Below are 27,447 nucleotides of genomic sequence, written 5' to 3'. Positions count from 1 at the left end.
ACCTGAATACAAGAGACTGTTTTGTGCGGCGCACGGGAGGCCAAGCCAGAGGCCCCCCTATTAATCATCCGTTTCCAAAGCGTAATTAGACAAAGAGCATCCGTGAGAGCGCCGTTCGGGTTCTTTCTTTACGCGTAAGGGAAATGTAAGGCTTTCTTTTTCACTCTAACGTGAGCTGACAGAATTTGGCAGTGTTAACTAAAGCTTTATCAGGATTTCACTTGATTCGGCACTTGTTTTTTGAAAGGAGCTGCATCCAACGACGAATTGTGTAATCATATGAGGCTACATTGCAGTCCATAGTAAACACGGGTAGTTCGCAGCTATATTACATGCATGTATCATCAAGCATACCGTTGTTTGTTGGGTGGTTAATAAAAAGTTTTCATTCAGTGACTTTCGATAGGATTCTGTGAGCCAAACTAAAGGGTATCTTAACAGGACAGGGTTTCTGTATCAGGTCTCCATAGTTGCATGTGGTACAAGCGAGAGGTTTGAACATAATTTCCATTTCAAGCTGTGCTCCTGCCTGTAAATTCGAGCCAGCTCATTTTTAGCCACATTTAAACAAAATGTGGCACATCACAGCCCAGACTTTGCTGGAAATTAAGATGAATGTGTTCAATATGAGGCTCAAAATCTATGTTCTCATCAATCCATAAGCCTACATATTGTTGCTATAATCCATACAGTGTCTCCTGCCACTTTGGATTGCTTAAAAAACGTAGCATTGAACTGTAACACGTTTAAAAACTGTTGACTTTCCATCCTGCCGTACCAAAGAAAAAGAATGCAGCTTGAGTTTAAAATCTACTAATGATTGTAATATTATTAGGGAATATTTATAAACAAGGTAGTTACTTGATGGTTGGTTACAGTGAGGTGCTTTTGGGAGACCTGAAGTTTTATTTAACCGAAACATTAACAAACCGACTGGCTCTCGCAAGTTGCGAGGTTCAAAGGCGGTGAGGACCGCAACGTCAGTATCAACAGGAAGGATCGTTGCTATGTGTAAAACTGGGCTCGCCGCATGACAACGGAGCTGAAATAGTGAACCTTGGACGGGACTGGGTTGTTTGCCCAGGCATCTGAGAGAGAAGGGTCACTCACAAGTTTTTCGCCTCTTGCTTCTAAATAACTGGACACATAATGAAAAATAATGATACGTTTTATGCATGCCACTCGGAAATACTCTATGATCTCTATAAACTACAGAATGTTGTTTAAATAATGCAATCAAATGTTACATTTGAAAGATATTATTCTGAATCTGACCGTTTTGCCTTAGCATGACACGGCGTGACAACTGCCGTTCAATTGGTTTCTAGGTTCGCTGTTAGATTTTAATTCGGTCACGCGTGGAAACATCACGAGACAATCCACAATGGCCCCAGAGTGAGTCGGTGCTGGCGTCTTCCACGAGGAGCTCATAAAACCACAACGGCTGCCCACGTTTAAAGCGTAAACAAACAAGGAGCATAATGCACAATGGTATAAACGGCTCGCACCTCGCCGTAACATACAAACGCCCCTTCTCACGCGCCGCCGCAGTGATAAGCGCTCCTAATCTTCAGAGCTCGTCGCCACGCCACGCACACGAGCCAAGCCCCCCCTGTTGCCGCCTGTTGCGCGTCCAGTCCGAGCGCCCCTTCTGCTCGGCGCTGCAGGGGGGGATGCGTTTCTCATCGTCGTCTGCAGAAAATTGTATAATTGGTCTGCGTGGGGAACGACGCTTCCACGAGACACGGTGTCCGGGTTTCGAATTTTTGTTGAGCGGAAGACGAAGCGATCGCTAAAGAAAGGTTTGTTGGTTTTCATTTTTGCTCGCAAGTCTTGCCTTGTGCTGTTATGCATTTTAATTTCCTGCAAAAGAATGTTTCTCAGTACAATGTGGAGTTGCGGTTGTTTATTATATTACTATTGTAATCACTAACTCATGAAGGCTTTGACTAATGCAGAGATATGCGCACGGCAACAGGGATCTAACTTGATCTATACCAACATGGTTGTATTTGTCTACATGGGCTTATGTTGACTTTAGCATCTGCTCTTGTTAATGATGTTTCAAAGTTGCTTCAAGGGAGTTCTGTTTTTGTTTCTTCATGGGAGTGCTATTTTCCCTCCCCAAGCAATTATATTCATACTTATTATTAATGCTATTAGATTGTTCCTTCGTAAATTACATAATTTTATAAATTGCTTATGCCTTTCACCGTGAATACTTTCTTTTCAGAATTAAAATGAAAAGAAATTGTATAAAATTTTTTTTATTGACAATGGATTCCTCTTGAAGGACCACTGGAATATTAATTAAAATATCAGATTTTACCTATCCCTGCAGGAAAAGAAACAAACATAGCAATGAATATCGTAATGACTGTAATTGCTGATGCTCAATGGAGGTGAAGCGCATGGCTGAGCAGAGATCCCAATCTGCTCTGTTGGCGGCGGGTAGACACAAGTGCCAGCACTGTTTTGCCGGAATCCTTGCCCACGACACAGCGGCCACTTGAACCGATGTGTCCTGAGACTGGCGGTGGGCGTAGAAATGTTCGGTTATCTGAACGTTGTATTCTGCCCACCTCACTCCTCGTGCGACTGACGTTCTTGTCAGTTGTGATGGGGGATGTCCTCGCCATGTTATGAGGGCAGCATTTCCTTACGCCTTGTCTGCCGTGCTGGGTACTGAGCAAAATGATCAAAGTGTTTTTAAATCAGGGCCTGGTGCTCGTGCAGCCAAGTCGCCCACCACTTCTGGTGCCTGGGGCCCATACACTCTATAGATAATGGAGTGTGTAGCCTTTTCAACCTGTGGAGCAGTTGAGAGCTTTGATTCCCTTCCAATCTATATCTGAGTCTCTAAATATACTTTATGATGAAAGGGCCAATCACACAAAACAGGTTTTCAATATTTTTTTCAAAATGCCATGTGAGATTTTAAAAGTTATGGGACTGGTTTGAATCGGATTGCTCTAATTGCTTCACAATTGCGTGCGTTCATCCATTTTTTGAGAATTAATCAATTCAACAAAAGTCTAAGAAAACCCATCTAAATGCACATTAAACCTCGTGTTACATGGTAGAATGTATTCTATACATACTGACCTATTTAGCAAATATGCATGACAATAATATGCATCACACAGGGGATCAGTAGCGCAGTGGTTAGAGCCCAGCGCTGCATCTCATGGTGACCTGCCCGAGTAAAATCCCTCACTGCAGCTGACATCAGTGGCGAGTGATAGCTGGGACTGGCCCCCTTGCTTCACCAACGCGCATTGACCAGTATGGTGAAGTATGGCCATATATACCCCCACAACTGACACAGCATTGGTAGGCCGTCATCAAGTAGTGTATGGACACATATTTGTAAGGTATTATCACATCGCAAATGTATTCATTATTGTAAATTATCGAACAATTTCAGTGTTTGGTATGACTAAGTCAGCTTTGGATAAACCCGTTTAAATCTCTGCAATTTAACATCCCCTCAGCCTAAAGTGATCTACTTACTGTTTCATTGAAAGTTCTGGTTTCTTCTAATCTTTGAATTTCCATGACACACGGCTACTGAGTGGAGGATTCTTTAACATTAGTCCAGACGAGCTTTGGCAGCCACCTTGAACCAGAAGATAGGTAAATGCGCATCCCTGCAATTGCTTGCTCAAACATGCAAGTTTTGGTAGAAGGGCCTCCACTGGAAGGAGCTGTGGAGAGCCACCTTAGAAGGTATTTGGCCTACTCTTCCAACTGGCCAGACAGTTTTGTGCTGAAAGTGTTCAGCTTGCAAGGAACCGTGAAAACAAGTGCATGTTCAGGTGCGGCAGCGATAGTGTATAGGGTGGTGACCGGTGTAGTGAGTGGATAGCTGAGGTTATTTGACCGAAGTGGCCCCCACTGTGCTTCTTCGCCAACCCCCCACCCCGCCCATCGCTCGTGTAGCCATCGGCAGTCAGTGGCATCAGCCCGTGCTCCACCCTGACGAGCGGATCCCCTTCCCCCGGGACGGGCAGCCCCTGCTCCACGCTGCACGGAGGGCCCGCGGGGGGCTCCAAGCCAACGCCGCCCAGCAAGGGCAGCCCCTACAGCAGCGTGGGCAGCGCCAGCTCCACCCTGGAGAGCAAGGACAGCGGCATTATCGGTGAGCGGCGCCGCCCGTGTTCACCGGCTCGCTAACGTCGACGTGCCACTGCGCTCGTTATTCTACCGCTGCTGTTGTCTCTTTCGCCCGAGAGTGAATAATGAGGGCCGCATGGACAGGATGAGTCTCTCAGAGCAATGGATTGCACAATAAACATTTAGCCTTAATGGGCTCACACCTTCTTAAAATAGTTGATTCTTTAATTGAGTTGTGACAAAAAATGCCCATCACGTGCTTCATAATTTTAGGTTAACAAATTGTAAAAGGGGACTGGTACCTCGTACATGCGAATTATATATCCCAGTATAAATATTTTATTCATACATTGCATTGTATTTATGAACGTGGTAATACCGCTCGCAAAATTAGATGGTTTATTTACAAGTAGATGAAGGTATACAATAACATTGTCTTTACACATTGTCTCACATCTTCGGGTTGTCAGAGAGAGGGCTTCCAAAAAAAATATCATCGTGCTCAGAGTGAGCACCACCTCGAGAATAATGACCACTGCAGACTCGTGTTCCAGACAACGGGGGCTTTCAGCGTAATGCCGAGGTCGGGCGACACAGCTCTCTAAATGTCACAGAAATGATTACGAGTGCTTCATTGATGCCAGGAGCAGGTCGAGGTGAGAATAGAAATATGGGGTTTCTGGCCAGCCTGCTACCGGCGAGTTTAATGAATGGTAGCCTGCACTAAATAAAATTTCCTTTTGAGACGGGGTCTGCTCGTCTGCCTTTTTATTCGCCAATAAATTTAAAAGCATTTGGGGCCGCCTTTATAAAGAATTCTGATAGGAAATCATAATGGGCTGTGCATTTTTCAATTTGGCTTCTCAATGTGCGTGTGTATATATATTTGTGAATTGTTTTTGTGAAGGTGTACAACAGTGACTTTTAACATCGCAATTAAGACCTTGGGAAAAATACGCTCTCACTAATTGGCCCCGTTTTGATGAGGTTGACTGGCAATTGTCTACAACCCTGTTTGCCACCATAATTACGACTTTCATAAAATCGTGGTGCAGCGTAGCAAGTGTATTTTTATTAGCACGCACCTTCTTTTGGTTATATACTGCCACTGACATCGCAGCGGTTAGGTACCCTCGTGTGCAGGTCTTACAGCACTGTTTAATTCAGCTAGGCAATTACTGTACACAAAATAAATGCAATATAACACCACAGTAGTTCTACACGTTTAAAAAAGCAATACTCGAGTCGATTCTTAGGTCGAGATGATTGATATTTGAGCTAAGACCGATGGAATGAAAGTGATTTGAGGCAAGAAAAAGAAAATGACATTTCAACTGATAGCCCATCAATCATAAGGGATGAAAACTCCCGATAAAGCCTCTTATATCCTACTCATTGCCGGAATTGTGTACCGATTCCTGAATGCAATTTTGTTTCCTGTATAAATTCACGATAATGGAATGCTGATACGGCAACTAAAATGATGATTGATATTTGATATCAGCAGCACCCTTAAAAGGAGTAGGGTGATGTGTCGACTGACTGACTGACAGGTAGGTTATTGCGAGTAACCCGCGTATGATGGGATATCTTCATTTTAGAACAGTCAGTGGTGATATTGCTGCTCTGTTGTCAAGTCTACATTGTCGTGTTGGGTGCAGCCAAAGTAAATAGGGGGTAGGTATGTTATTTATTTTAGAGGTTTTCAATAGGATAATGGATTGATTGTCTGGTCAGAATTTAGTGTCACCAGTGTCCTTTGTTTGAATACTGCCAGCTTCGCAGGCAAATATGAATCAGAATCAGAAATGTTATTTATACCGGAGGAATCCGATGAGCTATAAAGCTCTTTCACAGATGTCCAGTGGAGGCAGTTCAGAACGTTACAACAAACAATACTGACACGCACAATAGGAGTGCAAATTATAGGTAAACAAATCACTTTAAAATATATAAAATGAGACTTAAACGATTTATTTTATCTTACGAGGTCTGAAGTAGTGCAATTTGACCAGTGATTTTAGCAAGGATAAAGGATCTGTGGTACCATTTAGTTACACGCCTGTCTCTTTCTGGCAGTACTGTATATCATGGCAATGAAGGTTTTAACAGAAAGGAAGATCGGATTTTCCTGTGATAATTGTGAGCGTGTCATTAAACGTTCAGCATTTTGGAACATTCGTTGTACAATTTCATCTTGTAAATGGATTGTAAAAGTGAGTGATTAATTATTTAGTACCGTTTATTTACACACAGTTGCCATGCCATTTTAAGAATAACATGCTGGACACAGAACTGCATTTCACAGTATGATTTTTATCTCACATGAAAAAGACACTGGCTGTCCCACACACGTACGTGTGGTACAAAATGAAGCACTTTATATGCAAGAAGGCACGCACACAGCGCAGGAATTGTTCACATATAAAAGCACCTGTAGGCACCGCGAGCAGACTGCAGCCATCTCGCAGTTCCTATTGAGTTGCATGGACAAAGTACGCGATTCTATGTTTTGAATGCACTGCAGAGGTGGTAAATGTAATGTCTGAGTGAGTAACCCCAAATGCTATAATTCCTGTTTGTACGAGGGAACAACATCACTTTATTTCCAGCGAGCTTCATGACAATATTTAAAATGTCACTCATTTGTGTATAGTGATGAGTTTTATTCATATGTTGCTGTATTCAGCCATTTTGAATGCCTCCTTGGGTGATATTACACCCTTTTCAAAAATGCACATAGTCTGCATTTTTTGTGGTGATCAAGTATGCTAACCTAAATGCTCAGGCATCTTAAAGAACGGTGACATTTGAAATGTGGTTTTACCAGAGGTCACTTGAATATCAGGTGATCCTTTAACACCAAACCATTTTGTGCCCATGTTTGTGTTTGACATCAAACAAAACACACCAAACATGTGGAACCAAAATTTACATAAAACAGTGATTTAAGGATAGATTTATTTATCTTTGCTCTTCTTTTCAGCCACAATAACGAGCTCCTCAGAAAATGTGGAACGGAGTGGATGCAGCCTGGAGCGGAGTAAGGAGGAAAGTGGGGAAGGTGGCGATGGAGGGAGCACGGGCACCAGTCCCTGGCACCACCCGGGCCAGGCCGGGCCACAGGGAGAGCCGACCGGTGCCGCTGGGACCAGGCCATCTGTGTGCAGCCAAAGTCTGAGTCGCACGTTGGAAGGAGCAGCTGGAGCCGCCCAGCTGCCTCTCCAGGAGGCCGTGTCTGCCCACATGATGCCCAGGCCCAACTCGGTGGCAGGTGCTTGCTTATTTATGTATTTATCTGTCCATCTCTGGCACAACCAGTGACAAAATGTATTCCAGTGTTGAAGGCAGAATCCCTTTTTGTGATGTTCTTTTTGCTTTCGTGAATTTACAAGGGTGGAACTGGGTGGTAAAATTGTTAGCTCACTGCGGTGTGAACACAACTAGCCCATTTCGATCCCTAACATCAGTGGAGAGTGGTGCTCTAACTGGTCTTCTGCTCTCCCCACACTTCACTCACGTGCCTTTACCAGCATGGTGAAGTATGGTGAAACAAAAACAATGACTGATATGGCATGAAGAGGCCTAAAAAAATACAAAAGAATACTAATAATGTTAACAGTTTATCTGGCCAAGTAGTATTGTTGGAGAGCCCAACTCACCATTATAAGGTTGTGAGTTCATGTCATTGGTTGGATTACACCCATCATTCTCCAGAGGTCAATAAAATGAGTACCACTTGAGAAAGTTAACGGTAGTTATCGTATAGAGAGACTGACCCTAAAATAATGTTGAAATTCCACTGCTGGCTCCGGGTCACCAACAGAAATGGAATGAGCCCCATACCATTCGAGCGTGAATAGATAGCCAGTTTGACTTTTTTCCTTTACATATACTGCTGAATTGTGTCTTTGTTGTCACAAAAAATCTTCAATTTTGCCTGGTCATAACATGGTTAATAACAGGAAACCAGTGTGTTTTTCGTGCCCTTGTTTGTTTATAGACTTGGTTGCTCGCCTATTCATTCAGTGCTTTGTTCATTGTGGAAGTTAAAAATGCTGAGATAAGCAATTTAATTATGACCCAGAGGATTGCACTAGGGCTAGTATTGTCTCAGTTGTGTGATGAACAAACCAGAACTGAATTACATTTGTTTAATACTCAGAACATTTTCATATGCAGACACGTCTTGTGCTGTCTATGTTCAGTAGAGCCTTGCTATCCCCACGCTTTTGTAAGGCAAGTACACATTTTTGTTTAGTTTGTCACACAGTATGTTGTGAGATGTGTGTAAGAGATGTGTGCATACTGCACCACTGTAGGTCTCTGTTAATGGCATGTTGTGTACTTCTATGGTTGCTTGTCTGAGACAAATGATGGCACATGGTTCTCAATGGGAAATTGTAAGGTATTCTGGCTTTACTATCTTGAAGGCTTTGTGGGTCAAAGGGCTTGCATTCCAGCCATACCAACCCCAACACAGCTTGGTATTCAGTGACAGATGTGTTTCGTTGCTTAGCTTTTACCCACAAGCATATCCACATGCAGCAAGGAAACTTTCCATAAATAAGTTATCTTTCTTGGGTCAGTGCATAACTCATGTCAATAATTCCATTACTCGTGGATGTAGGATTTTGCACCAACCTGGCTTGAGTGATGGTATTTAGAAAATGAAGAGGGACAGGCCACGAATGGCTTTGCCCAGTGGTTGTGAAGTTTTGACGGCAGTGTAAGGCTGTGAGGAGCAGAGACTGTAGATGGAGTTCTGCTGAACAACAGTAGTCAAGTGTTTTGACTGCATTTATTAATCAATATCTTTGCGGTGTGTTATTTGAGAAGAAATTGATCAGTCGGTTAATTTCAGTGGATTTTTTTTTACAGTCGCCACCGCATCAAACTCATTTAGCGTCATACAAACAATGTAGCCATCTCCAGATCTCCAGATGAATGTAATGCGTATTAATCTTAAGTATTGAAACAGCATTTTTACCACACTAGCAGGCTTTAGCAGTTAATATCTCATGTCAAATGTGGAAATAACTTGGAAACATCTACTCCCTTTTAAAGTGTTTCCTGCCTTTATATGTTGTATTTAAAGGAAAACTGGGCAGCCAATGCATTGTTTTGGAGTTCCTTCGTGTTTCCTAGGGAGACAATGTGCACTCAGAGCGCAGCGCATTTTCGCATTTTGCTCGACTGACCCTTTCACAAAACAGAGACCCAAGTTGACAAACGCAGTCGAGACCATTTCATCTTCGTACTGCTGACCTCATCGTGACGGCTGGATTTGAATCGGCAGGCGATTTTTCCGTGACTGGATAGCAGCAGTGTTTTTTTGTTACATCAAGATAGCCTGCACGCTTAACAGCCTTTCCAGGGGTTAGCTGAGGCCAACAAAAGTAGAGGACATTCAGTGCATATTTTGCACAAATATGCAACCAAACAACAAAACGAGTAATGGTAACTGTGTCTGGTACCCACACAACTTATGCTTAACCGCCTGGTATTGTAAAACTATCTAAAGCAAAGTGAACCACTGGTAAATGTGCGATTTCCATGCTTGATACTGAAACAGGCAGCCCTAATGTGGCACAGTGGCAGTGGAGCATTTCTATTCCCCGTTCCCTGCTGGTTAGCGGGCACGGGAGCAGCAGTGAGGAGACTCGGCTGTTATTTAGCCACGTGCACCTGAAGTGGCCTAAAAATCCTGCACCCTTCATTCAGCTGAGCTTTTTTTTCTCAACAAAATTGAAGGCAAGAGGTGTGCTCTGTGCACATTCATTCACAAATATGCGAGCACTATGCGCCACAGTGGCGAGATGTTAATTATCTCGCCTGGTATGAAGAAGGTCGTTGGTTTTATCCCGACCCTGATACCTGTATATTTGTAGTTTTAAGTTTTCTCCCCGTCGTCGCACGAATTTTTATCCAGGTCCTCGGGTTTTGCACTCCACATGTTTGGTTGCTATACATTTTCACATGATAAACCATTTTGTTGAGCTATCATTTGTGGCCAGGGAACTTCTGAAAAACAGCTACATCGCTCAATGGGCCTTACCTGGCAAAATAAACATAGTAGTTTTAAATAAATTATAACGTCATTCAGGACCGACTCCCTCCTTATGTCATTCAATAATTTTTCTTGAAAAAAAAATCCTTAAGGACGTGGTCAAACAACCCAAGCAGGACCCTTCTGAAAAAAGTCTTCAGACCTCAGTAAGGCTCTACCAGATGTATAAAGGACTGTATTAAAGTATAATAACTGCAACAACCTAAGTGCATTCCTGCATCAAAAATGGAGTTTCCGAAAGTATCAAAAAGTGCCCGATCCTTTATTATTACGACAACAATCTGACTCGAATATTTATTCTTTTTATTCCTTTAAATCATAGCGGTTCCTGCAGCGTTGTGACCTTGAATGGGCAGACACAAAGCAAAGCATGGAAGAAAGCTGCTTCATGTTGAACCCATCTTTGTGGCTCATACCGGCCTCGATTACGATGATAGATGTGATTTATATGATAGAAGGACTTAGAAAATCTGCAACAGTTTTAGCAGTCATGCCCCCTATTTCATCTGCCCATGCCGGGGCCGGCCTTGCTGTGTGGAATGTTAGGAGCCAGGGCAATGAGAGTGCGTAATCGGTGGCGGTCAGGGTTTGCTTGAGGTGAAGCCATGCCCTCGTCTCAAAAGCTTCTTTGTGCCATTTAACGGGGAATGGTCGGCGTGTTTTCCGTTTCATGTAAGGCTATAGCCGCAGTAGGTCCGTGGCTCCGAGCAGCTGTATAATGGGGGCTCTGTGTGGCTCGTGCTCACCCTGGCTGTGATTGCAAATAATCTCGTGCAAATTCGATACCGTTCAGGTTCACCTTGAAGAGTGTTGAGTCACGGAGGCATAATTTTGATTTCAGAATGGGAGGTGGTTTTATTATTATTAATACATTTTAAGCTTGCCAAAAATATATACATGAATGGTAGATTCAGCCAGTTTCAGTTAAGATAATTTTAATGTAGTTTTTTTAATGTTTATTTAATTTTTTCAAACAATTCCTCTTCTGCTGATAGTTTTTCCATGTTATTATGTCATGTATCTAGGGCCCTTGCTGACATTTTATTTAGGAGCAGTTTTGTCAATACATCAATCACTTTTCGATTTAAAGCTTTCGTGACTGTAGGGATTCATCTTGGTTCTTTCGGTAAAGTCACGTAAAAGGGAAATAATGTCGTGAGAATTATTTTATTTTATTATGTTTTATTTTTATTATTTTATTACTTCCCTTCTACGTGACTTTACCGAAAGAACCAAGAAGATCAATCACTTTGTGGGCGATTACAGTGAATTATACTTTGGCTTTAATTTGGATGCTATATACAGCATACACTGATTAATATACCCGACTGACTACAGTTTGCCAAGCGGTGGTTTGGTTTTTGCACTGTCCAATGCACAATTGACATCTGATTAAGGTTCTCCTAATGTGAAAATCTTACCAGTGAGTATCCTGTGGCTCAGTTGGTGCGAAAGGCAGAAAGGAGCCCCGTAACTAAACTGCAATTACATGTGCTTGTCTTGGCACAAGTGTTGGTAAAAGAGCGGATTCGCACTTCAGACTCGTGCTTGGATGATGTGCGAAGAAGCACTGTGTGTGTGCCTGAACAAGCGACAAAAATACCGGGTCATTGAAGGGTCAGAGCTGCGGAACGTGTACAGCGGGTAATGTGCTGCCGCAGAGTAGCAGCGATGAGACGCCATTATCTTAGCAGGTTTATAAAGTCACTGGCTGTCGGCACGTTTTTGTGGCCTTTTCATTTGGAACTTTAGCAGGTGATTTACAACCAGAATCGAGCAGTAATCCCTTTCTTGTGGCCAGCAGCTTCTGTGCCCAATGAGAGCTTATAAAAATGTGGTTTATAACTTAACCTAATTTGGCATTTTTATTTTGTGTTCTCTCATTGAAATACAATGTCCCCCGTTTGTAGCTATTAAAGAGTTTTATGAATACTTTCTCGGCAGTCCTTATCTAGTGGATGGAAATCTTAATGTCGATGGGGGAGACCAGTCTGCGAAAGGATAATCATTCATTGGGAGATAATAATTGAAACTACATCATTATGACAACGGTGTCCCCTTTACCATCCTGCACAGCCCCAGTGTGGTGAAGTATAGCCGAACAATCCCCATGGCCGAAATGGCACAGAGCAGTCCTTCATCTTGCAGTGGATTTTTAAAAAACGTGTTTAAATATTGTTATTGATGTGTGTTATTTATGATAACGCAGCACTGTATTGCACATTCACACACAGACGCAGTGCATGCAATCGTACACGCACGCTAAACATTTACTCCCACTGGATGCCAGGGCCTCTGAACAGGGAATAGGAACCTGGCAACAATTACCAATCGTTTGGTTGTCTCTCCTCATTCTCCCACCTACTGTGAGTGCCACTAAGAGCACATCTATTAGTAATCTGTGATTGGCCCAGGCACAGCTGCGGGTGCCGCATTACAAGCAAACCTTGGGTGTGAATGGCAGCCTCCGAGGTCTCGTATACGTGCGCCATGGCTGACGGTCTCCCTCAGGAACGTCGAGCAAACAACGGCCTTCCTTGAAACCACGCCTGTCCGTCAGTCAGTCACTCTTCTTCGAGCGTTTGCTTTTTAAGACCTTGCAGCTGCCCGGTTCAAGGTTTATGTTGCAGACATTTTTTTTGCGAATCTACTTTTGGTTCCTCGGGTAATGCTTTATAATGTGACAGATGTCCCTGATGGGTTTACATCGGATAGCTGCCAAAAATAAATAAATAGATAACTAGTTAAATATGTATTTATTTGCATGCAGTGCTAGCCCCCCTCGCTGGACTTTATCCCAGTTATTTTTTTTCTCTCGTGGGAAATGGTGGGGATACAAAAGATGCCCATGCTGCCTGTGTACTGCTTCAGTCCTTCCTTCCCCTGGGCTGTTGCAATGTGGGTCTTACTGCAGGTGCTTTGCTAAACACTTTGCTTCTTTTCTAAATTCCTCCTAAAAAAAAGCCCCGAGAGAGAGAGGGGGAAAAATGTTTTTTTCCCAAGCTGACGTAGCGATTGTGTGTGAAGAAAGAGCCTTTTGTAGGTGGTTGCTCTGCGTCAATGCGTAGTCGTGTAGAGTGGTGAATGTACGCCGACTGGCTGTACCTTTTTGAGGACTGGAGGAAAAATGAAGTTCTTTGTATTTCACTGGAAGTAGCTGTTTAGGTGGGGTTTCAACAGGGCCCTTAAACCCATGCAGGCTGCCCCATTTGTGAACTGAAATAGATATATAATTGAATCTCACGTTATGATGCAATGGACCTAATTTCATGATCATTAGCCATCTTGAGCATTGCAGCCTGAAAATGTGAATGCATTGTCCCCTTCAGCCTCATGTACCTCACCACTTTATTGGCTTCTTGTTAAATTCTGCCCCAATACTGTACATTTGCAGCACTGCCTTCTGATAATGTAATAGTCCACATTAAATATAAAACCTAGATAGTAGACGCTGTGGTTGAAATGTTGTTCGTTCAAAAACGTTCCTTAAATAGCTATGATACACTATATTGGTGCTCAGAATTAAGCTCAAGAGGTATGGGTAAAAATCATGTCATCATGATCAGTCAGTCATTCATCCATTATCGAGTCATCAACGTAATTTATCCAGAATAGTTAAGTGGTGAGGTGATGCCATTTGCTGTGCCATCAACCCCGGTTATCTAATGGAAAGACTGGCTCCTCCCATAGCAATATGGAGTTTCCTCCACCAGCTCAGGACAGTCACTGTAGATTAACACTGCCTCCGGCACCTCTGACCACGGACACCTTAAATGATATTGTTCAGTTTAGAAATGTCAATGGCCCAAGTCATCCGCCATCGGCCATGATCTATCCACTGCCGGATGACTTACGCCCTCATCAATGGCCTACATATTCAAAGTAAATCAGACGCTTTACTTCAACTGGAGGAATCTCTGATAAGCTCTTTTTAACAGATATCCAGTAACATTCCATTTCTATGATGAATTATGCAAGTTGCTTCAATAAAGCCAACACAACCCTGTCCTTACATGCAGCAAGCCATGCAAAGCATGAAAAAGATAAAAGGGCTGCACTAACTGCTTAAGGGCATAGTTGCCCATTAAGGACACGTGTGCCAGTCTGGAGCCCTTCACTCCGAGGCTCTCGCTTTGTGCACGTATGCCACACTCCATGTGTTTTAACCCCACGTGATAGCCATATCAACATTCATGCCGTGCTTGACAGAGGACAGCCAGCATGTAGCTTTTCTTTGCCAGACATGTTTTATCTGTCATGGCATTCACCCTGATGCTCTGTACACTGCTGCAGTGCTCAGCTCACATCCTCTGCCTGCCTCGCAGCGCAGCAGGGAGCGGTGCTTTTAGTACTGTATTCATGGGTTTCCTTAATAATAACGCTTCTTTATATAGCTAGGTCAGCCCTATGTAATTTATGCTTAATCGTAAATATATTATTTTCTAAGGACTGCTTTTGGGAAATTAGTTCAGAGGGGCGACGGGCGCAGTAGAGATATCTCTCTCGATATTTATAGGATTTAATTAATTGAGCATTAAGGTGGTGGAGCAGAGAAGCTTGTTGTGTAGGAGGGCATTTTACTTTAATTGTGTAATTTTATGGAATTTATAGAGCAATCTAATGGGTGTGGGGATACTTTATTGCTAATTATGGAGGTCCTGTACTTTGTAGTTAAAATGCGATAATTGTAGTGTATTTTAAATAAGAAAGTGATGTTATTACATGCTGGGTAAAATACGTATTTGTTTAAACCCCACATGCATTGCCAGTTGTTTTTTTTTGTAGCACTATTCATTGTCATTTTTACATTTAAATGCATTCACCTGCAACCTTTATTATTGTTTTAATCTAGTATTTTAAGTGTGCTACTCTAACTGTGTTTTATTGTGTCTTCTACCATTTACATTTTTGCTTCTTCACCTGCCGCCTTCGCTGCTGCTGCACCACTTTGGCTCGTGTAGCCACGAGCTCGGCCAAGCTGGAGGACCTCTCCTACTTGGACGAGCAGCGCTGTACTCCGCTCCGCACCTCCATCCGCATGCCGCGGCAGCAGGCAGCCGCCGGTCGGCTTCAGCAGGAGCTGCGAGGTGATGGCATGGGCCAAAAGAGCTCTCCTCTCCCTACTGTCACCCTCATTCATGTTTGTTCCTAAATATTCAGAGGAGCTAACTCTTGAAAAAAAAATTCCCCCCTGAAATATGTCCTCAATTACTTGATCACTAATCCCATGAGTCAACACCCTGCCTTCTCACCACCCAGTTTCTCTTCGAGCTGACCTACAATTAGCATCATTCGACGAGGGCTCACATGTGACCTATGAGCCTATGTGCTACACATTATCATCCGGCAGTGTTTGTGTGGTGTTGACATGGGCACACAGCTGTGTGAATTGCCTCTAGTAGGGTAAACTGTCACGCAAACAAAATTTTTTCCGATGCTCAAATGAGAAACGATGTACTAATTCCTTGTGGGCCCAGTTGGCAAATGCACCACCACTTTTGTCATTAATGAGCACTGTCTTGTAAATGAAAATAAACCTTTGAGTAACCGGGCTGCATTTATAAGTGCTGAAGTTGGTAAGCATTTTCTGCCTCTGCAAACACAGTCCCTGAATTGTATTACCTTTCCTGTCAACAAGAATAAATACCTGCTATATTACATTTAAAAGACAGTCACACTCCATAAGCTATCCGTGTACCGTGCATCTCTGCCTTTCCACACCTCACTGTGTTGGGGTTTCAGAATTGGGTCTGTGTGGCTGTCGGGTTTGGAGTTCATTGCCGTGCTTTCCCCGTCCTTACAGCTCGCTTCTACCCGTTCCAACCACCGGAAGCTGTCCTAAAGCCTCTACTCTTCGAGGTGCCCAGCATCACGGCTGACTCCGTGTTCGTGGGCCGGGACTGGCTCTTTCATGAGGTCGAGGTGGCACTGTGCAGCGCCGACTCGCAGCGTAGCCGCGGGGCCATGGTGGCCGGGGACATCGGCTTCGGAAAGACGGCACTGGTGTCGCGGTTGGTGGCGCTCAGCTCGCATGGCAACCGCATGAGGCAGATCGTGTCAAGCAGTTCCAACCCAGCCCCCAGGGGTGAGTGTGGGCCAAACCCCGCAGCGCCTGCCCAGGCAGCAGTGGCGATTTGCGACTTTGCTTTGCTTTTGGAGACATGACGGCCTTTGTCTCGGCAGGTGCTTCATTTGAATAATGAGAATGCAGAGGAAGTGGCGACATCTGAGCTTCCTCCACAGGATGGGAGGATGAAATCCATGCAGCTTCCTGCAAAAGAGCCGGTCTGGCTAGGACCCAGCTCTAGTGCTTTGTTGTCTTCATATAAATGTGTTGCTTCCGTCTTGCATTTATCAATAAATCACCTGCACGTGTCATCTGAAACTGGGAAAGTCGAGTTGGAGATGCCAGTCCCTTCAAACCAGAGCCACTGCTGCAAATCTGGCCATAAAGCTGCCTTGTCTTTTGGATTGTACGTGCAAAATGTCACGATATTATTTTGCCGTTTTCCAAAGGTTTTTGCTTCTGCAATAGGTGTTTAATTCTAATTTGTTTTTCTTGATAATAAGCTTGGGGGCCCAAAAGTGGATATAGATGCCGAGCCTGCTAAGCATTCATGTGATATATTGTTGTAGTGGCAGTTTAATTTGCTTACAAAGCCCACCCTTGCAAAATTGTAAAGTTCCTATATTTAATGCTCTGTAATTTTTGAGAGTGCAAAAACACAACAGAGAATTAAAAGAAATGTAATATATTTGCTGGGGGGTTATGCTACAGGCTCAGAATAGATGGGTGTTGGTGTTCACTATATTTTGTACACTGGCTAAAGCTGTCTACATGTGTTTTCAAATATCGAATTCAAGAATAATGAAAAAATATGTTGCAAAAAAGCCACATTTGTTTCCATAATTTTGACGAAATTGAAGCAGGTAGGTATGAGATGATTAATTCATTCATTGCTCAAAGGTGATTGTTATGTTAATAATATGCACATCAAATCATGCATATCAGAATCGATTACTGAAGGAATGTAAATTATATGCAAAATATAAGCTGATATTACCTTCAGGCTAATGGAGTGGATAAACCTTTTATAAAAGAGAATACAAATGAAACAGCAAAAATGTAAGGTCCCTTTATTAAAATCACGGCCATCAATAGTGACAAACTGTTGAGCAACACGCGCATTGCAGCGAACGCTGCAGATTTTTGGATAATAACCCCGGGGACAGGTTAAGGGCCCCCGCCAGTGGCTTGGCGCTCATCTCCAGCTTGCTCGGCTTGCGCTGGTGTCTGCGAGCAGGTGCCGACTCTCTGCAGGAGCTGTCCCTCACCTACACGCCACAGCCCAGCCCTCACAGCAGCAGCAGTGCCAGCCTGGTCAGCACGGGCAGCTGCCCAAGCACCCCTGAGCTACGGAGGCTGCGCGAGGGAGCTGTGACTCGTCTGGCCGCGCGGGTAACCCCCTCGCACCCGAACAGCCGCTACTTCCATCACTTATTCAACTCAAGGCTTTTGGGATTGAACGGTTAAAGGTTTCGCTAAAGTTTTCTTAAGGATTTAAATGCCTGCCGCCCAAGGTTGGAACACAATCTGGATGCATTGCAGTGTGGTGGTGGTGGTGGTAACGAACACCCATTAACAGCGACTTGGAAGCGTTGGTGGATCACGCAGGAGGCTATAATGTGTGCTTGCTTGGCAAACATGTTGCTGTTGTGTATAAGCAGTAGTGCAAATAGATTGTGCAGCTGGACTGTTCTCCGCAGACTTATGTATGTTTTCTGTGCGCACTCAGATTTTCTCCCACATGAAAAATGTCCCTTTTATGAATTGGTTAAATGTCCTAGGCAGAATCCTCCTAATAAAGAGTAGTGACACTCAGTGTTGCTTTGGTGGGTAAAGGGTAGAATGTAAAAATGCATATCATCTAATTTGTATTGATGCAGAACAAACATGCACCAACTGGATGAAATCCAACAATAACAGGTGTCCAGTCTGATAATAATTTTGGCCCATGCACAGCAACAACAGTGATGGAGTATTTACGTACAGAGAGAAGCCTTGAAGCAAGTCTGTTTATACACCGGCAATGATAATTAGCTGGTGTTGGAATAGATGATGTGTGCTTACTTTGTGGGCTCTTGAGTTTCTGTGTTAAAAAACAGCCTTGGCCTCCGATAATGTTTTGTGCGTATATTGTTCAAAATATTTGTCGCCCTATCGACTGAGAAGACAAGCGTAGAGCTATCTTGAGCAAGATTTGTTTTAAATTACCAGCCTTCACAATTTGAACTTTGCTCAGTGCGTGCCAGTTTGTTTATGCTTGTGATGAGCATGTCAATCGGTTTCTCAAAGTTGTAATTGTCTCACAGCAAGATTTATAACGCTTTCTGTCCGGCTGGGTAGGGCCATGGCATTAGTGCTTGTCTGGCAGTCAGATATTTAATGACTTCAATTTCTGAGCAGGGGTCAACTCAGGCCATCAACCCTCCATTTCAAAAAAATTGTACCACACTGTGAGAAAGCAACTATGGTCATGTACTGTCATCAAGTTAGATTCGTTTCAGCTTACATTCACTCGGAGCTCGGGGAGGTTACTATGCACTACCGAAAGGTAATACATAAGTGTTTTACAGCCCTTTTCTCAACCCGTTCCTGGATTCAATTCCTAAAATTCTCCTTATGCAGTGTCAGTCATGGAAGTTGGTTGTTGGCCATACTTCACCACGCTTGTTATTGCGGGTGGATAGCACTTGCAGCTGATGTTAGCCACGGTCAGGAATCCAACTCAAGTGACTGGGCTCAAAACATAGTGCGCTCACTGCCGTGTCACTAGCTTCAAACAAATAAAGGTGCAGCCCTGTGGTTTCTTGTCCACGCCCCTGTTGGCAGAAGGTCCTCCACTAGAGCGAGAGCCAGAGAACCACCTTTAGAGGTTATTTGTTCTACCCATCCACGATGGCTAGAGGTCTTGGAAGAGGTGGGAGTAACCCAGACTTTATCCCACCTCATGTAACCTCCCGAAAGACTAACTGTGGTGTACCCATTTATATACCCCTGGGTGGATAGAGGTGGCGGAGATTTAACAAACTCGCCTGTTGCGTTAATTTCCGGGAGCCGCCCTGTTTATAAAGCTGTCCGCTGTTGTTTTGCGTGATGTGTCTCTCAAAGGTGGTGTCCTACCACTACTGCCAGGCTGACAATGCCTACACCTGCCTGGTGCCCGAGTTTGTACACAGCACGGCGGCGCTGCTGTGCCGCTCGCCGCAGCTGCCCGCGTACCGCGAGCTGCTCATGCGGGAGCCGCACGCGCTGCCCGTGCTCAGCCTGCGCTCGTGCGTGCAGGACCCGGCCGCCGCCTTCCGTCGCGGCATCCTCGAGCCGCTCTCCACCCTGCGCAGAGGTCGTGCCCCTTGACTTAACCCCTCCTGCACCCGGCACGCACGCGTGGTCGTCAGCCCGGGAACGGGAAATAACAGTTGGGACATCGCCACCCTGGGAGGTCCCGTATTCTGTGCGGCTTGGACATGTGATGTGTTTGGGGCTCCAACACTGCCAAGATGATGTTTTATGGAGAAGGCAAATTATTGTTTAACCGAAATGGGCTTTTTCCCTGTACAAGTACCAATCTGGATCATAGTCAGGACTCCTGCCCTTCCACAATACAGAATTAGAACACACGTGAGAATTTCTTGTTCTGCTCTAATCACACACTAATCTCACTGAGCTGCCACGTGGCGCGCGTGCAAATGCTTAATGTGGATTTGCATGATTTATGCGAGGACACTTCCGGTTTGTTGTCCTGGCTCTGAAAAGCCCGGCTGCGAGACTTAATTCTCTACTTTGTATTCCAATCCAGTGTGCGAGAGATAATTCTTCTTCAGGCTGCAGGCTGCGTGTGGCTGCCGTGGTGCTTTTACGGGTTAGCGTTATAGGACCGTTGCCTAGCAGCCCGTGACAGGGTTAGGGATGTCTCGTGGTGATTCGAGGTTGTTATGGTAAAAGTTGGTGATAAAGGCCCGACGCCATCCTTGACACCAATGCTGATCCCCTCTGACCCCCTGGCATACCTCTTGGCCCAAGGCAGGGAGAAGGAAAATCTGCTGAACGTTTATATATGTTGCTTAGCGGATTCTTTTAAAGCAAATATTTCGCTCGGTGAGCCTTCGATGGTTGTATAGAATCGCAGAGGCATTAAATAGTACAGTAGAGTATGTTAATACATACTATGTTATTGTGTTCATAAACATTAAACTCAAGATAATATTTCCACTACCAGACAATCATTACTTAGAATGAGTGTTGTTATTTTATGAAGAAATGTTTAATCGATTAAGCCACAAACTTTGTGAGACTATAATAGTCTGCAGTCAAATCATTTTACTGTCCAGTTGAATAATAATGAAATACACCAATGAGAATTTTCAATATTAACGATGCCATAATGTAATTAATTAAATAACACCGCAACCATGATTAATAATGCCAATTAATATTTAATTGGGCTGGTGGTAAATAAAGCCATATCCGTAAGTTGAGGTACAAATCACATTTTTTTACTTTTCCAGATGAGATGCCCAAAGCAAGTGAACGATGCTAAAGAGGCCTTAAACCGGTGTCCCCTGATTCTGTTGCTTGTTGATTTCCCCCGAGAGGTGTTGGCGTAGTTTCTTAGGTCATATTTGCAGCAGTCTTTTGCAGCTCCGCAGATAGCTGAGGAGAAGAGTGTGTGTAACACTCAAGAGACGTTGTTCAAACGTAATTTTGACTCGTTTATGAAAGACACATGATCTATCGTGGAGCATCACGGTGAATCGCGAGGCACCAAGGCCCACAACCAAGGTTTCTGTCATTCGATCGGGATGCAATTAATTTAAACAAACAACGAACATTTAATTTGCTACGTCTCCGTTTTATGTAACGTTAAAGGAGCGATGAATCACACATGTGAATGTGAGAAACGATTTTGTAGCCGTGTTTTATTTGGCTCTCTTCCCTCCTTAACGCCGCCTCAGGACAAAGTGAAGGTGGGTGGACAGGTAGCGACGAGGGAGCTCGGTGATACTCGGGCACTCATGTCTCATGACTATGCCCGCTGGTGATTACAGAGAGGAGAATCCCGGAGGAAAACTTCATAATCCTGATCGATGGCCTGAACGAAGCAGAGTTCCACAAGCCCGACTATGGAGACACCATCACCTCCTTCCTTGCCAAGATGTTGCCGCGGTTCCCGTTCTGGCTCAAGCTGGTGGTGACCGTGCGCTCCAAGCTGCAGGTGATGGGGGACGCGGTCAGGGGGTGCGTGGAACGGGCGCCATCACCACTGGAAGGCTCAAGACGCACCGAGACACGTCGTGCTGTTTTGGTTTTTTCAGAGATAGTCCAGCGACCTAATCCTGTAAACAAATATTGGTGAAAATGTTGAATTCACTGCAGAAATGTAAACAGGATTTTTTTTCCTATCAAAGGGAAAAAAAGATCTTGACGTTTCAATCAATTTGCATTCAGGATATTAAGCAATGCAATATAAGCGCTCGATTAAAAAGTGAAAGTATCACTAAGTACTGTTAAAACAGATATGTTTATCTGGTATTTACTTGTGATTGGAATGACAAGTGTTATCAGATAGGAATGTGTTGGCTGCGGTGTGGACGTTAGGAATAGAGGCATAGAACGCCTCGGTGCTAATTCACACGGCGCTCAAGCCCTGTGGGAAGTTAATATTAGGCTTCAGATATGCACTTTGGCTGCTGTTATTCTTGGAAAAGCATTCATAAATGCAAAGTGCATATTTTTCCATCTAAATTTGGTTGCAGATGTTCTGTTAGTAGCAGTCTGGTGTGGTGTTTTTCTCCACTTATTTTCGAATGATAGCCTGTAAAATAATGGTAACTAAAAAAATGTGTATAAAGCATTTGCGAGTTTAATTTTAGGAGCATTTTAATTACATTTGTGTGTACGTATGCAATGGCAGAGCCAGGATTTTCAGGTAGGGGGGGGGAACCCCTCCAGCAATGGAAAATTATAGGAGTTGTTAGTAAGTAAGGACTTGTGTGCGGCGATGGCGCAGCCATCGGTCGAGGGTCGAATTTGAACCGTGTGTGATTGGCATCGCGCTCGCTGAAGGTGAATGCCTTCAGAGAAGTCGTGTACTGTATACGCAACTGCGCACAATTCTGTGAGTCACTTATAACCGCTTTGCCGTTACGTATTGCCAATTATGGACTCGGACTATTGTCCTATCATCTCATAGAGTCCCTGGCACATAATAATATGCTACACAGTGGCAGTGGGGGGTCACAAAATGCCGATTTATTACTAATAAACCCCAATGATCCGATAGAATTTAGGGATTTCTATCGGAATTTTTGGGGGGGCACGTGCCACCCCACCCACTGGTTCCGCCAGTGTACATTTGACTTTATTAAAACGGATGAATTTATTTGATGTCATGTTGCTGGCTGATCAGTTTCCTTACAATTCTGTAGGGAGATAAAATCATTGTAGCCCAACTAATGCGGTTATTTTTAAAGCTATCATAGTGTAGAACGAGAGCAATGTGTTAATTAAGTGGCAGACACCCCATCTGAATTGAGAAGCGGTCACAGATGACAGATACAAAAAATGTACGCTTACTTATTCACATTCTAACGACTAGAAATTAGTCTTACACCATTATTTTATATGTTCTGCAATCAGATACTTTTCAACTTCACGTTTAAAGTTTATGTTTTACTTAACGTTGTCAGCAAAACCATAATGAGTAGTCGCTGCAGTCTAAAGGGCCTGACTCTTGATTGGAGTTTATCCAATTTTGTGTTTTACTTGCTGTGCTTTGTTGGCTTCCACCGACAGTGGTTTGTTTCCATGTGTTCAACGTGGGGAAAAGCTGCTCTCCGAACTGGTCCAGTCAGCTGCCGTTAGAGACACCGCTTAGCAGCGCAAATGAATGCCCTTTACCTAAAGCGTGATTAATCTCCCCTTGAAGTGGGATGGCGAGCTACTCTGTAAAACCTTCCCTCCATCTAATGGCACTTGCTTTCAAGGTGACCTTCATTTACATGGCCAGCATTTGGCAGAGCATTCGTAAATTCACAGGGTTTCTTGTTGTAGACGTAATGAAGAATTGGGAGCATTCACCCCAATTAAATATTACATTCTGATGGGCATGTACCTATCCACCTGCCCTATGTTGCACTCCCTTCGTCGCGCTGCGAATTCTAATTACTGTTCACCCACTTCCTTTGCCTTTCTCGTGTTATTCCTCCCTCCTTCCACTCATCGCCACCTCTTTTTTTATTGACCCCATCCCTCCTCCTCTACCTTCAGACCATTGTGGAAGCTTTTCCATTCCACACAGTATCCCTGGATGGCTTTGGGGAGCGGGAGGAGATTTCCGCAGACCTGCAGGCCTACGTGTCGTCGCGCGTTCAGAGCAGCTGTGAGATCCAGCAGAACGTGTCTCTGGGCACGGGGCGTCTGGACACCATCGCTCTGGGCCGCCTCGGGGGCCACCTGTGCTCGCTCAGCCGTGGCTCCTTCCTCTACCTCCGCCTCACCCTCGACCTCATCGAGCGGGGTCACCTCGTGCTCAAGAGCTCCAGCTACAAGGTCGGCTGCAGGGTCAGCTGATGGGTTCACTTTTGGCCATGCTGACGCTTCACCGGGCATGTAGCGATCCGCGTCCCCCCACCTCCCCAACTCGTCGTGAGCAAATGATTGTGATTCCGTTGAAGAATCAATAAAAAAAAATTATGTTGTGATGAATGAGGTGGCCTTTAGAGGCTGCAAGGCCCACGTGAAAGATTTATACAGAACATTTCTGAATTTAACATCGGGTATTCTCGCACGCACAATGCTCTTCTGCGTGTGTTGTGAGAGCCTAAGGGTTGATTTTTGTGTTATATGCCTATATTTGCCTACTTTTGAGAATACACTTGTTTTAGTATTCAGCTATATCTTCATTGATTACCAGGTGAGAGCAATTTGAGATACTTTGGTCAAATGCAGTTGCAAAATAGATACAGAAGAAAGAAAATACAGGACAGTGAAAAAATATGTATATAAAATGCCAAAAAATAGACCCTTATTCAAGGCAACTATTAATAAGTGTGCCTTTCCTATAATCCAATGAATAACTGATAAAGAGCTTACATTGAATATTTGTATTTAATAATTTCAGGAGGCAGTACAGCAAATAATCACGCGCTCTGCATGTTGGTTTTCTCTGGGCGTTTGGGTAAATATTAATGGCAAGGTTAGTACGAAACATCTCAGACAGCTACGTACCTGGGGGAAATACAACAGGTGGACAAGAGAACAAAAACTACTCATCAATAAATAAACTTAAATAGAAATAGGAAGCAGTTTGGTGACGACGAGTATATTAAGAATCCAGCGATTTGCACGCTCGATGATAGCGGAGCTCGCTGCTGTTGCTGCTGCTTCCGCTGTTGCTGCTGCTGTTGCTGCTGCTGATGTTGCTGATGCTTCTGCCACCATCGTCTTGCAGGTGGTGCCGGTGTCACTGGCCGAGCTCTACCTGCTGCAGTGCAACATGCGCTTCCCCACGACGTCCGCCTTCGAGCGTGTGCTGCCGCTGCTCAATGTGGCGCTGGCCTCGCTGCACCCGCTCACGGACGAGCAGACATTCCGCGCCGTGGCGGCTGGTTGGGTGGCACCGCGTGCGACTGCGTCGTCGGGCAGGTCGCGAAGGGCTGGCAGCGAGTTGGACGAGGTGGCGCCGGCTGATGAACGCCGGCAGGACGCGCAGGCGGCGGCGGTGGCGGGGATGGCGCCACCGCTCTCCTGGGAAGATTTTCAGGCGCGGATGGAGATGCTGTCGGCGTTCCTGGTGCGGCGGCGCGACGGCACGCGCATGTTCTGTCACCCGTCCTTCCGGGAGTGGCTCACCTGGAGGGCAGGGGAGGGGCAGAGCACCAAGTTTCTTTGTGACCCGAGGTAAGCAATAAAACGGTCGAGTACAATAGTCACATTGTATCTTGTAGGTGGCCACCTATGAAAAGCAGGATTACCGTAAGTATTCTTGGGTCTTTCGGTAAAGTCACGTAGATAGGTTCAAAGAAAGTAACAACAGCGGTCGTATTCAGGAAGACGACTGCTTGTGTTTTGCGATCAAAATGTCGTAGTTGTTTGTTATTTTTTGTTATTTTCTTTGAATTTATCTATGAGACTTTACCAAATGACCCAAGAATATGAATTCCTGCAGTTACAAAAGCTTTAAGTCAAGATTTATCATAAGTACTGTACTAAAATCTACTTTTAAAATGTAGGGGGTTGGGAGGGGAATTTGCTCTTTTCCTGTGATACAAAGGGTTAAAGCATTCCTCAGGGCATTACTATTTGGATTTGTGTTTGCCATTGTAAATGTCTTGTGTTTTACTAGAGATTTGAGTGCAAAAGCTTTTGTGATTAACTGCAGCTCGGTGATAAATTGCATGAACAAGGGAGTGATTTTTCACTGCTTGTCAAATGCAAATCAAAAGTTTGGCAGGAAATGCTTTTGAAGTTTTTCCAAAATAATATTTGATTGCCAGTAGAGCATGAGCATTCTCCCTTCTCATGACTGATTGCCAAGCTCCAGACTTGTACGAGCAGGAAACGCAGGATTAGGCCGGTGCTCTTCTGCGTTCACTCGGGAACCTTTCCTATCACATGCTGTGCTGTTGTCCATGGTTAGGCTCCTTTTAATGTGGGGAACAAAGGGTCTGTTTCGATCAAGTTACGCAAGTAACTGCATTGGCAGTGGTTTCCTGACATGTGACCAAACAACAAATTACTGAAAGGATATAAAAAAAAACCTCATCACTGTTAAGCGTTGACAACGATGATGGCAGCGGCAGCAGTGAGGCTCTTTGCACATTTTTATTGTTTGGACAAATGTCATTGGCTCAAACAGGCAAATTAAAGATTCCTGCATAGGCTTATGTTTCCTTACAAAAGCGAGTGGGACAGACAGGCTTTAAATGTGTGTGTCTGTGAAAACAATCTTGAGGAGCAGAGGGGCCCCTTCCCCTGACCCCCCACTGCCGCTCCCCCGAGGCAAAGCCTAATTTGGAGCTTCGCGCATCCTCTTTCATGTGCTCAGAAACAATTCTAGGCATGTGGATATCTGATGGCTGCGGTGAACTGACACCAGACAAACGCGGCCAACTCTAACGCGGATCTGGTTTGGCTTTGCAGTCAAAACACGCAGGAAGCCAGATGTACACTTTGCATACCAGCATGGATGACCATGGCCGATAAAGGACGAGGCTTTGCTCCTTTGGGCTCCCTCGTGCCGGCACGCTGCTGACTCGTGTGCACCTGTGATGAGCATTGTCCAATGCAATGTCCAATGCGAAGGCATGTTACCTTTGAAGGGGTTCAAACATCACACGCATTACCGCAAAAGACCCACCACGAGGCAGATGGCCAGTGATGGGGGGACATTTACAAAATTTTATCTGCTCATGGGGCCAATGTATGAGGGCACATGATATGCTAAATAATGAAAGTGCTCAAATCCCAGTACTTTACACTTTTCCTTATTGTAATTGTGGAGGATATTTGTTATAAATAAATCCCTTTGGCTTGTCTGTTGGCTTAGATGCCGGCCTCGATAGGCTTTGGTCTGTCATGCTGGTGACTTTTAACATATTGGCAGTTTACATAACTTTCAAGGTGGGTAGTTTCATTAAAAATATTAACACAGAGTATGCAAATTCAAAACACAAATATCTTCACATCTGATATATAAAAGAGTTAGTTATCTGTAATTAAACATTTCCTCTTTGATATAACTTGTTTCTCATCGCCCTCAAAGCGTGCAGTGAATGCTGCAGTAGAATTAACTCCGAAGCTGGCGACGAGGCCAGAAAAATGGATTTGACTTTCAGAGCGAGGACATTAATGGTAGACCATATTGTGTGGTATTCGAGTGGGGGCCAATGGCTTTTCCCGAATGCAGCTTCACAGCTATTACAGTTGCCAGCACCACACCGGCAGTCTCTTGGCCGCTGCGGTTGTCAATTCCCCAGCAAATCCTTCCTTGACATTTGCAGGCAAGGGTCTCTGGCAAGTGGTACGCGTCTTTGTCCTTCCTTGCCATTTACACCCGCTCAAGTATAATCTGGAGGTTGCCTCACAACCCCAGTCGAGTTAATTCTGAGTTGGACCAAGTGGCCCTTTTAAGGGAAAGAGTTTTGTATGTGTTTGGCAATCGATGGGCGAGTACACCCAACTTGCATGGATTTTTTTG

At 44.4% G+C, this 27,447-nt stretch overlaps 1 protein-coding gene across 4 annotated transcripts in view; it reads left to right on the top strand.

Moving 5' to 3' along the window:
* Positions 1-27,447, top strand: part of LOC144728293 (protein TANC1-like) — a 113,514-nt gene that overhangs the window by 52,746 nt on the left and 33,321 nt on the right. For all 4 annotated transcript variants that reach the window (XM_078607631.1, XM_078607621.1, XM_078607612.1 and 1 more), the window contains 9 exons: positions 3,943-4,141; positions 7,103-7,390; positions 15,148-15,273; positions 15,990-16,271; positions 17,491-17,645; positions 19,359-19,590; positions 21,296-21,462; positions 23,517-23,798; positions 24,700-25,148. In XM_078607631.1, the coding sequence (XP_078463757.1) occupies positions 3,943-4,141; positions 7,103-7,390; positions 15,148-15,273; positions 15,990-16,271; positions 17,491-17,645; positions 19,359-19,590; positions 21,296-21,462; positions 23,517-23,798; positions 24,700-25,148 (2,180 nt within the window). The remainder of the gene's footprint in view (positions 1-3,942; positions 4,142-7,102; positions 7,391-15,147; positions 15,274-15,989; positions 16,272-17,490; positions 17,646-19,358; positions 19,591-21,295; positions 21,463-23,516; positions 23,799-24,699; positions 25,149-27,447) is intronic.

This window comes from Lampetra planeri, chromosome 2, assembly GCF_965212315.1.
Source record: "Lampetra planeri chromosome 2, kcLamPlan1.2.h2, whole genome shotgun sequence".
Lineage (NCBI taxonomy): Eukaryota > Metazoa > Chordata > Hyperoartia > Petromyzontiformes > Petromyzontidae > Lampetra > Lampetra planeri.
The sequence above is the reverse complement of the archived record's forward strand: the minus strand, read 5'-3'. Positions and strand labels throughout refer to the sequence as shown.